Source organism: Pezoporus flaviventris, unplaced genomic scaffold, assembly GCF_033815535.1.
Source record: "Pezoporus flaviventris isolate CSIRO_AGI_PZ_B2104156 unplaced genomic scaffold, CSIRO_AGI_Pfla_v1 ptg000006l, whole genome shotgun sequence".
NCBI classification, from domain to species: Eukaryota; Metazoa; Chordata; class Aves; order Psittaciformes; family Psittacidae; genus Pezoporus; species Pezoporus flaviventris.
The window spans coordinates 16923899-16938561 of NW_026892554.1; the positions used below are offsets into that span (position 1 = coordinate 16923899).

Consider the following 14663-nt stretch of genomic DNA (forward strand, 5'->3'; position numbering starts at 1 on the left):
ATTCTGTTTTCAGGGTGACAGGATGCACCGCAGCCTCGGGAATACACATCACACACTCCCGGGTATTTAGAACAGTGACCGCTGATACAGACCGGTCGCCCGCCCCGGGGGCAGCTCGGCCCAAGCCCACCGGGGCCGTGCCCCGGCCGCTGCCGGGGGTTCTAAGGTGAGTCCCCAGCTTTGCACCAACAGGTCCGCGGAGCTGGAGTGATGTACAGCGCCCTGGGGACAACGGAGCCCTGATCTGTTCTCTCCTCGAAAGAACCTTCGCTCGGGGAGAGCGGATTTGGCAGAGAAAGTCTCTCCTTACAGGGAGAAAGGCTCGCCTCAAGTTAGCCAACAATACAAATCAGATAACAATGCAGAACAAACAGAATACCACAGCCAAGCAATTTCCATGTCAAACATCCCACTGCTCGGCACCTCCGCTGGTAAGTGTGAATTGCAGACTAAGCTTCCTGCAAAGTCCACAGTGAGGTTAGTGCATATTCCCCCCCCCCCCCCCCCGCAGGCACTGGGTCCCACCGCACCGCGATTCCGCTGGCGGAGCCTTTTCACCCCTCGCCTTGTCTTCAAATGGAAATGATTCCCATTGGCCCAAGGTGTCCATGTAAATAGGTGTAAATGAAACCAGATTATGCCTTTCTCCCAGCCCCCTCCTCCCCGTTCCCCTCCCCCTGCTCCCAAGGCGATTGTCAGATGATAGCAAAGAAGTGGCACATTAATGAAGCGCCTCTACAGGGGTCTTTTCTGCTCATGTCACCACATAAAACTATCAGATGGTTAGAGGAAGGACATGGAGGCAACTACTTAGCTCACTGCGGCTGCAGAGAAGCGAACGAGCCTCTGCTACAGCCCAGCTGCCGGTGGTGTAAAAGAAGCCCGCAAAGGAGAAGGGAGGGTGTACAGGAGGACTCCCAACCCCGAGCCAGCTCGCTGTCTCCTCAGGACTAAACCGGAGCAGAGCGGCCGGGGAAGGAGAAGGAGACACGCCGAAGGAGCGGGGCGGGAAAGAGCCCGGACTCCGGCTGCGTCCCGGATGCGGACTGTCAACTTCGAGCAACTTTAAGGTGGGCATATGCGGGTCTGGCGTAGAGAGGGGTGGGGGACGGGGCGAGGGGAGGGCATCCCCTTCTCCTCTTCGCCGGGACCAGAAGGCAGAGCTACCACCCGGGTAACTTGAGGGGCGCGGGCTGCCGCGGGGAGGCCGAGAGGAGGGGGCCGGTGCTGGCAGGAGGGCACACAGAGCTTTCCGCTGCCGGCTCCGCGGAGTTCTGGTCGGTTCCCCCAGCCCCATCCTGCCCCCGGGGGCCGAACGCCTCTGGGCCCCTTCCCCGAGCCCTTGTTCCCGCAGCGCGGCCCCACACCGCCCGCTCCCAGGCTGGGTGTCGGCGCAAACCTCCTCGGACTCACCCCGCACCCGGCCCCCTCCGTGTCGCTGCCCTTCTGCAGATATCCGCGGGTCCCCCACCGAAGATGCCTCGCCCGGGCAGAAACACTTACAGCGACCAGAAGCCTCCCTACTCCTACATCTCGCTGACCGCCATGGCGATCCAGAGCTCCCCGGAGAAGATGCTGCCCCTGAGCGAGATCTACAAGTTCATCATGGACCGCTTCCCCTACTACCGGGAGAACACGCAGCGCTGGCAGAACTCCCTCCGCCACAACCTCTCCTTCAACGACTGCTTCATCAAGATCCCGCGCCGCCCCGACCAGCCGGGCAAGGGCAGCTTCTGGGCGCTGCATCCCAGCTGCGGGGACATGTTCGAGAACGGCAGCTTCCTGCGCCGCCGCAAGCGCTTCAAGGTGCTGCGCTCGGAGCAGCTGGCGCCCAGCAAGCCGTCGGATGCGGCGCAGTACCTGCAGCAGCAGGCCAAACTGCGCCTCAGCGCCCTGGCCGCCTCCGGCACCCACCTGCCCCAGATGCCCACCTACAACCTCGGCGTGTCCCAGACCTCCAGCTTCAAGCACCCCTTCGCCATCGAGAACATCATCGCCAGAGAATACAAGATGCCCGGGGGGCTCGCCTTTTCCACCATGCAGCCCATGCCGGCAGCCTACCCCCTTCCCAACCAGTTGACTACGGTGGGCAGCTCCATCGGTACGGGCTGGCCCCACATGTACAGCTCCGGCATGATCGACACCGCCACCCCCATCTCCATGGCCAGCGGCGAGTACGGCGCCTACGGCGTCCCCCTCAAGCCGCTCTGCCACGGTGGGCAGACGCTGCCGGCCATCCCCGTCCCCATCAAGCCTGCCCCGGCCGCGGTGCCGGCCCTGCCTGCCCTGCCCGCGCCCATCCCCACCATCCTCTCGAACTCGCCGCCCTCCCTCAGCCCCACGTCCTCGCAGACGGCCACCAGCCAGAGCAGCCCGGCCACCCCCAGCGAGACTCTCACCAGCCCGACGCCCGCGCTGCACTCCGTGGCCGTGCACTGACCCGGGCCGATCTCACGGACTCCGCCGCCCCTTCTCCCGGAGTTTCCTCGGATCTCTCCTCCCTCCCCTTCTCCCGCTTCTCTTCCCCTCGAGCTCAGGCAGCTCTCGCGGGCAGCTGAGGTGTTGCCGCTCGCCCGAGCTGCCCTCTCCACCTCGCCCCCGGCCGTGCCCTCTTTAGAGGCTCGGCTCCTTTCCCGGCCCTGAACTTTGGTTTCTGCTCTACTGGGGCAAAACGCACCGGCCCGGCCCCACTCCCCGCCGGTAGGAACTGCCACGGGCACCACTGGTTTTCCCAAAGTACTTCAGGCATCTCCTGTTTGCCTGGACCGGGCGAACCCGGCCCGGCGCTGCCTCCTGGCCTTCCTTTGTCTGGCAAGAGCGGGGCTTACGGAGGACCGAGCTTTAGACGCACCAACAGCATGGAACGGCTGCAGTCTCACTGCAGGAGAGCGGCGACGTTTCCAGTCTCCGAGCAGCAAACGCTTGGGTCGTGGAAAAGCCGGGAAGTGCCCGGGGCCTTTGTGCGTTGGGGGGCCGGCTGGGCGGGAGCGCCGAGGGGGGGCTGAGGGGCCGCAGGGAACGGGCCCAGATGGGGATCCCGGCGGTAGGTCCCCCCGGCTGCGGCGGGGCGCCCGTTCACCCGCTCCGTGCCCGTTTTGTTTACAAAGCACCTCTTCGAATGTAAATACTGAACTTGCAGCTGTCCTGCAAACCGACGAGGCCCCTTCGCAGTACCTGTTGTAATGCGGAGGTTTACGGTAGTCGTCAGATGGAAGAGAAAGAGAAGTTGCTTTGTCTGTGCACTTCCGGTTAACGGGAAGGTTTGGGGAGCTTTTTAAATTTGTTGGCTACTTATTTCATAGCAACAATGGTAACAACTGAAAACCCAAAAGCACAAACCAAACCCAACGCCAGTCACCAAGCACAACCCGGCACGGCTTAAGCAAAGCTGCTGGAGTGACCGGCAACACGGCAGCAGCAGGTACAAACCGCGGGGCCACCCCGGTTGCTGCTGGGGCTTTGCAGACAGAGAGAGGGGGCTGGGGGACCTGTACATGTTTGTGCATAGGAATGGTTCTAAATCGTGTAAAATGCACTTTTGTTTGATATACTCCTTCCTAGTTTTAGGTAGTTTGCTGGAAACTGAACTGTTGTTCTGTTGTGAACTGCTTAAGAAAAAAAGAAAAAGGAAAAAAAAAAAAAAGGAAACCCCCTCACAAACGGCATTAGTGTCTATTGGAATTGTAAAGACGTTTCTTTTTCACCTTTTTCCTGTACAGAATGAGCATGGCGTTTTAAATCTTGGTGTTCTTGTTCCCAGCATGTGTGTTTTAAGACAAAGGTTAAAAAAGTGTCTACGTTAAATTATGAACCTAGTCGTCCAAATAATATTTTCTCATTAAAATATGGAAATGCAGATTTAGTTTCTTATTTGTCTTTTCAAAGAGTTTACAAGAGGGAAGTCGAAGCATTCGTTCATGGGAATGAAGTGTCACTATCTAGATCATATGAACAGCCTTTCAGGGAGGTTACTATCAATGTCGTTATTCACATCCCAGAACACGCTGGGTAAAACTGTCGTTATCACCGGTTTACAGAAGAGGTGACACACATGAGCATGTTCTGGGGGTTCTGTACCTATAGATCTCTACATATATCCATACGCACACACGCGTTTGTGTCCTATACAATTAGACCGCATATAAACACGGATCACATCTACTCCTGTGTGGAGGTGTATTTATCACCTACACACCACCAGTTAAATTTTCTCTAAAAAGTATAAAACTGAGCTTCTGCAATGCAGAGCAAACATCAAAATCTATAAAGAATTAGATACTTTCAAAGACTGAGAACACTGAAATTTTGTCATCTGGGGTTTTTCTTAAAAGTGGCATCTCGAAATCTTGCTCGGGTACCGGCGAGCTCCCGCAGCCTTCTACCTGTCGTTAAACCACCTCAAGCCAAGCAGTCACTCCAACCCCTAGTATCAATGCTCTGTCTCTATCGATCCTGCTTTCCCAAAGCAGTGGGTTGCAATCTGTAACCCTCACAATTGTTCCCGGTTTTCCCTAAGCCAACAGCCAGTCCCTTTTACCAAGCCGGATTTTACAAGGATTCTGCAACCTCTGGCAATGACAGACGCGAAGGAGTGAACCCGTGTGGCGGAGGTGTGGCGCCGGGCGCGCAGGTACGGGACCTCCGGACACCTGAGGGGTCATTAGAGAGGAAAGAACGTTGTGTGGTGCAGCGGTGCTGCGTGGTCTGCCCCTACCCGAGCTCTCCGAGCCCCTGAACCATGACCACGGGACATGCCCGTTTCCTCACCACGGACCAAAGCCCCGAGATTAACGCGGAGGGTGATGAATCCGGTTGCCACCTTTTTTTTTTTCTTTCCAGAGAACGGATCCCACACACAGAAAAAAGGTGGAAAATACATGAATCATTGGGCTGATTAAAATGCATGAAGCTGCTAAAGCTTGTCAGATGGGGGACAACTGAACTCATTCATCAAGTCCAGCCCACGATTATATCAACAAGATCAGCTAAAGAAAGCATTCACAACTTATCGCCAGATCAATGGACACATAACTCGACAAACTTTTCCTAACCAAGCGATGACCCACATTTCTAGACGAGGAGGACTCGTTTCCTCCTTCCTTCCTTTTTCCCCTTGTAAAACCTAGCAGTCAGAACAAATCCTCACTGATGAAACCCGAGCTCAGTACGAAGTGAAAATGCACTTTCAGGGTCTTTTTTAAAAAGACACAGTGATCAGGGGCGATAACGATCTGAAGAGATCGCGCCCCAACGGGAAACACCTCCAAAAGGCGCACTGGCTTCCTCAATACGTAACCCGGTAGCAAGACTCGACCCGAACTTTTAAAGTGCCGTTTTCCTCTTCCTCTTTCTCTGCTCGAGCTCGGGACCTCCCGGCCTCCAGCGCGCATCCCAACGCGCTCCCCGAAGCGTTGCGCTGCTTATTTCAAACAAATCCGCGGCTCAGCGCCTCGCTCGAATTTGCTGCTCCGGCTCGTTCTGTCTCCCTGATGGCTCAAGTCCAATGTCAATACACACGGGGCTGCAGCCGGAGCCAGGGAAGGGGCGCGGGGGCTACAGCATCAGAGCGGCCGAGCCCTGCGTCGGGTTTCGGCATTTCGGAGGGCCGGGGGAATGCCTTTAAGGTTTATTTTATGCCATTAAAAGCACTCATGCACAGAGCCCGCTCCTTCTAGGCAAAAGCTCTTTCCTCCCGGAGGATGGAGCTGAGCCCGGCTGTGCGCGGTAAACCCGGGGAGCCGGGTTGCTGCGATCCCGTCAGTGATTCACGGAATGGGAATCCTTTCTCCTCGGGATATTCCTTTTTTCCTTTTTCTTTCTTTATTTTTTGAGTCTTCTCCCCCCCCTACGTGTGACAAGTTCCCCCTCCGGACTGACCCCTCTATCGAGGTGCTTGCGAGCAAAAATGGGGCTGGGGAGAGGGAAACAAAACTGAGCAGCTTCATTCCAACAGCCCCCCACCCCCCAGCGCCGAATTAGCTCGGAATCTTAATATAAATGTCACTTAGTGGATTGTGGTTTTTTGTTTTGTTTTTATTAACAAAAAGAAGCCGGGGCTGTGAAGCCTTGGAGGGGCTGTATTTGTTTTCTTTTAAACTAACAACAAATTATCTAATTAATATGTTTCAATTACAGCATGAAAAAGAGAGGCTTTGGACCGCCTGCAGTGGGTTTACAATAGCCCCAGAGCCCACTATAAGAATTTACAATAACTTCACATCTGTTTCTTTATTTCCCACTTTTCGAGTCTAAAACTCCTCTCGAAATCACTTCAAACCGTGGCCCGAGTTATGAAATATGGTCCCTCTGCCAGGGAAAAAAAGAGGGGAAAGAAAAAAAGGACAAAACTTTGCAGCTTGAGCCTTCATTTGCAAGCTGGAAAGTGAAAGCCCCATTGAAGAGCATTAAACAAATATATTAGAATTCTGTCACTTTATGCAATTGAGTAGATCAAATAAAGGGTCCCAGGCCACTTCATTCACTCTCATTCACTTGAATAGAAAATGCAAAGAATAGCAAACCTAGACTGGGCCACCGATGTAGATTTAGCCCTTTTTTTCTAAGAGACAAAAAGGCTGAATTTTCACAAACACATTGCTGACTCGGGGACTAGGAAACCAGCACTGAAACCCCTTTGGAATTTAAATTCATTTTATCTTCCTCTCTCTTTCTGTGTCCCTTTGCACTACAGGGCGGGTTACACTGGCTCGCTTGCTTGGAAAACATAGGATACAACACACCACCACACAAAAATAAAGGTTCCAGGTTTACCAGGCTGAGGCACGGTGCAGTTTGGAAGGTAATAGTTTGATTTACCAAGGGAAATGAGGGAACATCGTCATCCCTCAGAACCGCAGCCCCTCTGCAGGGTGCCTGGGCACAGCACTGCTGAGGGTCCTGCTAACTCCAGGTAATGTTTTGTATTTGCTTTTACTGGTTTATACCTCTTTCAAGGAAAGGAAATAAAATAAAAATAGCATGTATTGGACAAAATGTCCAGTTCTCTTTCCCTATACAGCCAAACAGGATAATTTGCTCAGTGTTTAGTAGAAATGACAAAGCTTCCACAGCCTGGTATCTGCATCAGAGACTTTCAGGCCCAAGGAATTCTACATTTTTGGAGTAAGAAAAAAGAATGCCAAGTTCCACACATGTTCACTCCTGCTGTCCTTTGTGGTTTTAGCTCTGCCTTCACTCCACGCTATCTTACTTTATGTCTGATCTTGTTTTGAAAAACATTCCAGTCTGTCAAATAAGTGCATGTTTTTTAATGGGTCTGTCCCAGTGCCTGTTTTCATCTCTCTGTCTGATCTTAAGAATTTATGCTAACACGCACTGGATAAATTTATCCTAATTTTATCCTAACTCTTCCCTGAGCTCACGGGGGAGACTCTGGAATACACCCCAATGACATGGCAGTTCTTTCAGATGAAGGTGCTGCTTTTGCCACCCCTCCTCTGCTGGGGAGCTCGGCTCTGAGCAGGGCAGAGCACCCTGCCCTCCTGTGTCCCCACCATGGCCACTGCCAGAAAGCACCAGGTCAACTCCGGGGGGCACCGCTCAATAAAGCTCTTCATTTTGCACTGTTTAGAAAGACCTAGGTATTTATGTAGTAGTAACTGAAGCATTTTGCATTAGTCAGAGCAGCTCCTTGGAGAGGGCATTGCAGCCAAAACTGACCTTACACCCAGGAAAACGCTCAGCATTCCCACCTACCCCCAACTACAGACAGCATGGACCACCCCCATGGACCTTGCTGTGAGCATCAACCTGGAGGCATTTCACCAGGGGTGAGATCAAGGCACCCTGGGGGCTGCAGCTTCCATCTTCCTCATTTGCTTTAACGGCTGCTGGACAGACAACAAGTAAGTAAGGAGAGATGGAGCCCAAAACTTGGACCTGGTTCTATTCCTAGGTATGCCCCAGCAGCATGAGATGCTTTCTCAGCCTTTGGAAACCACTAGTACACCTACTGCCTGTGGGCGTTTGGGGAGCTCTTGCTCCCCAGGCTGCTCCCCTGAGCGGGCCCATGTGTTACTTCCATGGTTTAACAGTTCAAACTACTACTTACAAGGCACCTTTATGCCAACTATCGGCACAGCCACTGTACTACTAACTAAACCTGAAACAAATATAAACTCAAATGAAATACGCAAAAAGACCCCAAAGCTTTGTTTTGGAACGCCTGAACAGGAAAGCACAGCATGCACCATTGTCACCCTGCTCCAGCCAAAAAAAAGCTGCTTTAAAGGGTAGGTTTCTGTTAGGCCATAAAGGAACCTCTGCTGCAGGGTATCAGGGTAGATGAAGCACCCGTTTCAGAACAGGGAAGACAATGCTCCATTGCCAGCTGCAGATGGCAACCATCTCTTCAAACAATTGCAAGCCTAACTCTTCCACACCACAGATGTGCAATTTTCTACCAACCAGAGCAATATCACCACCGAATTCTCTCCTACCTCTGCCTGTACTTCTCCCCTTTGCAGTCTTTCTGGCTCTGTCTGCCCAATTTCACTTGTAACTCCTCAGCTTAATGATGGGGGTTCCTGGCAGCAGGGTACTGAGAAGCTTAAGGGTACAGTCAGCCTTGTTACTGACTCATCCTCTGGAGATATTCTTCCATGGATGGATAGTTCCCTGGATGAGGAATGCTGGACCCTGGTAACATATCTTGCAGGATCCTTTCCTGGGCTCTTGCTCTTGCTCATCCTCAGCTTCCCACAAGGTTGGGCCGTTCAGACCAGTGATGAGGCTGCCTGCACACCAACAGAGCAAAATGGGGACTAAGCCTGCACAGACCTGCTGAAGGAGGCCACAAACACACAAATAACTTGTGTTTCCTCTCAATTTGTGCTGGATGTACTTGAGCCCTTGCTGAAGATCACTTCATAATTAACCCTCATAACATCCAGGTGAAGGAAGTTCTCCGAAGAACAGGGAAGAGGATCAAGGGAGGGCTGAACCCTGTTACACATAATTGGACTTCTAATTGCTGCTTTGTTGGCAGCTACAAGAACTCTAACAGAGTTAGAATCCTAGCAGATATGAAACAGACATCTATGGATTCTACAACTGCAGGAAGTTGTTATAGTCACGTTCATTACTTTACTGAGCTCCAGCTTCGTCATCTCTGCTGGACCTAGACAATCAGGTGTATCCAGAGGCTCTGAGTAGCAGACGTCCTCCTGGATGTACATGGGAATTATCTGGACCACATGGAGCTGCTTCCTTTGCAAGCCAAAGGATGTATTTTTGAAATAAGTAATTTTTAACCACTTATAATTTGCAAGGCTGGTACCAGGATTTTCTGCTGGCAAATGACACGTACCATGTATGTCAGAGGAAGACACAAAACTACTATAGCAGTTCTACAGACGAGCTTGTCCTTTCTTGCTTGCCTCTCACAGCTGGGTTTTCCCCTCTATCACTCTAGAGCATGAGGCAGGCTCGCCGGTGCCTTGTACAGTGGCTGAGAGTTTCAGGGTAAAATCTTAATTTCATTAAAATTCACAGAAACTTCCTAGTGAATTCAATAGAGTGAGACTTTCACCATCAAGGGTTTTCAGAACATTCAGATGGTTTCCTATGGAGGTAACTTCCCTTTCTCTGTTTGAGGTCACAGTCATATGGTGGATATGGTAAGTCACATACAGCAGGTACACGGGTGCCTCAATGCTATGTGGGCAGCTTGGAACACTTGGGAAAATGTCTCTATCTTTTCCATTTTTCCCCCAACTGCCACTAGTGCTTTCAGCTACTCAGTGCTTTTTTATCCCCAGCCACAAAAGAACTGTCCAAAGAAGGACTGAACACAGAATATTTGGTCCTGTGCTCCTCTCTGCTTTCATCAAAGCATAGGGTACTTTCTTCCAAGCTGTGGACCCATCTATCTGAACATTAACAAAATCAGAGTCCTAAACACTGTGATTTTTAGTGTGATTACTTTTGAGATCAAACTAGAAAGCTTTGAGAAAGTGCCTATTTTCTGTGCTTTGACTCCACTTACTCAATGGTAATTTTCCAATTCTTTTTCCATCCAAACCATATTATGCAGTTTTCATCTCATCAGTCAGCCCACAGACATGCTCTCTCCCTCCTTTTCAAACCACAAATCAAACACTGCAGATTCTGCAGTATTTAGTTCTCCAGGACTGTCAAGTAAAGCACCAGTTGCTGTGATGCTTCTGATAAAAACAGCTACTGTAATAGTGGGTTTTCTTCTGAAAAAAAAAAAAAAAAGAGTTGGTGGATGAATTCCTGTGGTGGAATTTCACTAATGACATCAAACCTGACAATACCATGTCACGACTGCATCATAGCAAAGTTTGTTAGATTTGATATAATAGTGCGGAGGGTTTGTTAATTTTCTGTAGCATTTCTATACAGGCAAGATCCCAAGACAGCATAGTTACACGGGTACGAAAGCTCTTGCTGCCTTCACTTGCACCGTAAGCTATGCCAGTGAAAGCCCATGTTGTCAGTATCATCTATTTCCATAGGAGAAGGCTTGCTGGCCCAGCTGCCATGGACAACATACACACAGACAACATACACACTTTTCCCTGGTGCTGTCCTGGTGCTGGTGTGGGCATTCACCCACAGGTGCCAGTGGCCCTAGAGAAGATTGAGCTAAACTGGGGCCACAGGACCGGTTATGTCCCCACAGGACAGGCAGCAGGTCCAGAGAGGAGCAGCAGAACACAAGGGGGCTGGAACTGCTGCTCTGCTCCTGTACAGCAGCACTGCTCAGCACTGGCCAAAGGATGGGCACCACCAGGGCAATCAGACAGGGGCTGGAAATCACCTTGTTCTCTTCCTCACCCATTTGGTGAACTCAATGAGAGACAATTAACAGCGAATTGTCTGTACTGTCTATACATAGTACAGACTACAAATTCTATTATTGCCTATAAAGAATCATAGAGTCATAGAAGAGTTAGGGTTGGAAAGGACCTTGAGATCATCTAGCTCCAACCCCCCCTGCCATGGGCAGGGACACCTCACGCTACAGTTGCATATTATAAATCCCATCATTGTAAGATGATTTGGGACAAGCCTTTTGAAACCAGCAGATCATCTTTCAGAGCCTTGCTTTGGAGGAATTTGGTGTAGGATGGTTTTTCCATCCCCAGTCAGAGGCTGTTCAAAGATCTGCTGCCTTTTTATCAGCTTGGTATCACCCCAAAGTTTTCCACTAGCTCAAGATAAGGCTGTTTGAAGTCACTGCACAGGAATCACCAGAGACACCTACTGCGTGTTCAGATGACGGCTCTCCATTGTAAAATAAAGCCAGTCCTGCCTGTAGCACTCGAATTCTATAGATCTGGTCCGCTTTCTCCATCTGCAACTGATGTGCCCAAGTTGTGTATCAGAGAACAATGTTTTTCTTCTAACTAGTCACAGGTATCGATTTTAAACCAAAATGCATTTCTCAAGTGAAGCGAGGCCTTGTCAGATCACAGAGTCTCAGCCCAACACATCAGATCATACAGCCACCCAGAATGTCAGCAAGGAAGAAAACCTTTGAGACGTCCAGCACTCCTGGTCGTTCATTAGCTCTGCCTCCTGAAGTAAGGGCTGTACATATCTAAGTGCTGCTTTTTCTTCTGTTCTAAATATTGGAAGTCCCTCGACATTTTGCTACTTTCCTGAGCATTCTCCTTTGTCAGTTCCTAGCACTAAATACAGCAACCCCAAACCCCAAACTGCTTCTACATGATCCAGCTCTGGGAGATTTTCTTGTCCTTTCAAAGTGAAGAGATGCTGCTTAAAAGGACAGGTTTGGGGTCAAATGCTGCTCTAAAGAAACTGAATGGGATGAATTTGGGTCAGTAACAATGCATCCCTTAGTTCTCAATGCAAGTCAGGGAGGTTATGGTTCTGTGAATGCGGATGTGGCACAGTTGGGTAGGAGGTCAACAGCACAGAGTTAAGTACTATTTTCAGCATTGTCTTCTCCTTCAGCTTGTGAGGATATAAAGCAGAAGCTGTCAGCATCCATCCACTTTAGCTCTGGAAATACCTATTAGGAAGGCTGGGAACTGATCTTGTCTAAAACCAGCAAATATCATTATATAAGCCTGGATCCTCAGAGTATCCTGACGTGAGGTGGAATTCCTCCTGTCTTTCAGAAGGGTAATGGCAAAAGCCTTTCTCCCTGGAGCAGGGGATGCCAATCCTGCCTGCCTGCTTCTTCACAGTGTCAGCTGCCCCTTGCACTGCAGAGCTTGGGGCAGGGTTTTGGGTGTTTGCTCTGTGGTAGCTCCATGCACCAGAAAAGCCTGTGCTCTAGCAGTACAAGGCTTCAGAGGTTAATTTGTCTTGCAGAAGCTCCAGGCCCTGGCTTCTTTCTGGGCTTTAGAAAATGTTCCTCTTTTCAAGCACGCTATACCATACATCATACCTGTTCTCTGCAGTAGTAAAGTGTAATTATAAATTGGAAAAGACTAAACATCTTTTTTACAAGTATTTATTCATTCTGCCTAAACACTCTGAAGGAATTATGACTGACTCATATTGCTTGCATGGAGACTAAACCCCCTATAGTTACTGCTTTAACTATTATAAACTGGCTGAACAAACACTGATCTCTTTAACGACCCTCCAAAATATCCTTTGTGTGCTCCTTATTTCAGGCCAGCAGAACTGGTCTTGTTTTTGTCATGCAGAGCAAATATACAATTGTCAAATATACTAATATCGTGCACACACACAAAGCTCCTATGCTACTAAATTATGTAGGCAAGTATCTGTTATGTGTACAGAAAGCATCAGGCACATAAAGCTTAAGCAAGCAGGCATGAAAACGTCACCAATTTGGTTTTCTTTTCAAAATACAATCACATTTCTCAGCCTCTGTGAACAGTTCAAAGCTCCATGCAATGAGGTGCCATCTACTTCTCCGCTCCTTGGATGTCAATGAACAGTGGAAGGCAGCATATGAAACACCTGTGTAAAACAAATGACTCAGACTACTCGTGATAGTTCTGTTTCAACTTTCACTTGCTGAAACTGTGTAATTAACACACAATCACTGGAAAATCAACAGCCAGAGAAACAGCTGCCAAAATACTGCCATGAAGTGTTCTCCCAAATAGTGCAGCATCCATATCCTGCCACAAGTCTTATAAGCCCTCTTCAGGACCTCAGAGGAAGCAGTGCTAGGACACCATTCTGTATAGCCTGTAAGGAGTGCCAGCACTCAGGGAGCTGTATCTGGACAGGGAGGCTTTTCGAGACTGCACCTCACAGTTCTTCATGCTGATATATTTTCAGTCCACAATACAACACCTGTTGATTTCAGTGGGGATGGCTAACAGAACAGTACTGAAAAGCACACTGGACTGTAAGCACTGGAATGAATTTACCTGATTCGCTACAGGTCATGTCCTTTGTTCCTTAAGCTACACCTGCCTGCACAGCCCTCCCTTCCCATTTCCCATAGGTTGCTCACCCGACAGGAGCAGATGAACAGCAAGATGCCTGCGGACCCCTCGAGGATGCACCCATGGATGGACTCGCTTGCTGCTGCCACACACAGTGAACAGTGCTGGAAGTCAGACTGCCTTTCCCTCTAGTCTGAGCCTGTCTTTTCTGCCCAGACAACATTTAAAGAAAATATTTAAGAAAACAGTTTAGAAAATACAGAACTCCATTAGCAGAAAGAGGATTTTTCACTCCTTTCAAGTTGGACTGAAAGTGGCCAAAATATTTGGCATTGCTTGGGCTGATGGAGACGATGACAGGCACAAAGCACAGTCTCGTAAGCCACTTTTCCCCATCACACCAGCATAAATCACTGTCAATTTAGTCAACACCATCAAGCCCCAGTTTGTCACCAGGACTTCCAAGACAATATTCTCTACTTCCAAGGTTATATGAAAACCCAAGTGAGTACATCAGTCTCATTGCTAAACTGAAGCAATTCTTTTCAGCTGCTAAGTCCTTGCTCTGAATGGTGTAGTTTTCAAATGTATTGTCTGCTTTTCCTACTCTTTGTCCTAACTGCTTTAAACTCCTTTTTTAATAACAGCAGATTAATAACGCACTTTACAAAGAGGAATTAGGATGGATTTCATTACGGCTAACAATTTGGCTATGTTCTCACTGTATGAATATACCAGAAGTAAAACATTTTTGATGCCAAATCTTGGGCTTATAGCACAATGAATGATTTTGTACAAAGTCCCTGTTAACTTCCCATAATTACTGCTAAATCTAACATGCTAGAATGGTGCAGCAACTAATCTCCTCCCATTTGGAACATGTGTGCTCTCTTTGGAACTGGCCTATTTACAACAGCAATGATGTTCCACAGGCTTGGAAAGAACATGGGATTTCTTTACTTCTTGCTCTGAAATAACTGATTTTTTTAAGGTATGAATTTTTTTTTACTTACTGTTTTCCTACATTTCCCATCACAGGCTTGCATCTATTTTTTCCTTTGATCTGAGTACAGACCGAGCCTTTCAAGATTTATCTGGTGACAAAATAACAGCTTCTATAGGAATTGCTCTTCTCGTGCTGGTGGCAGCTCTGTTAATACAAAGCTAACCTTCTGGACACGAAGTCTCTGTCTTCCTCTCCCCTGTATTTTCTATGCATGTTCACTTTTAGGGCAAGCTCTGTAAACTCAATGGCTTGGCAAATGCAGACTCCAGCCT

General features: G+C 49.2%; 1 protein-coding gene and 1 long non-coding RNA gene across 4 annotated transcripts in view; one reads left to right on the forward strand and one right to left on the reverse strand.

The window, feature by feature from the left end:
- Positions 1-14663, reverse strand: part of LOC133266061 (uncharacterized) — a 232118-nt gene that overhangs the window by 114123 nt on the left and 103332 nt on the right. The gene's annotated exons all lie outside the window — the stretch shown is intronic.
- FOXB1 (forkhead box B1) lies at positions 590-3266 on the forward strand. The gene is made up of 2 exons (XM_061447155.1): positions 590-1070; positions 1453-3266. The coding sequence occupies exon 2, from the start codon at positions 1477-1479 to the stop codon at positions 2437-2439; it is 963 nt and encodes a 320-aa protein (XP_061303139.1). The 5' UTR covers positions 590-1070; positions 1453-1476; the 3' UTR covers positions 2440-3266.

Excerpts from the sequence above, each read along its gene's own strand:
- FOXB1 (XM_061447155.1), top strand. The coding sequence starts at position 1,477 with ATGCCTCGCCCGGGCAGAAACACTTACAGCGACCAGAAGCCTCCCTAC.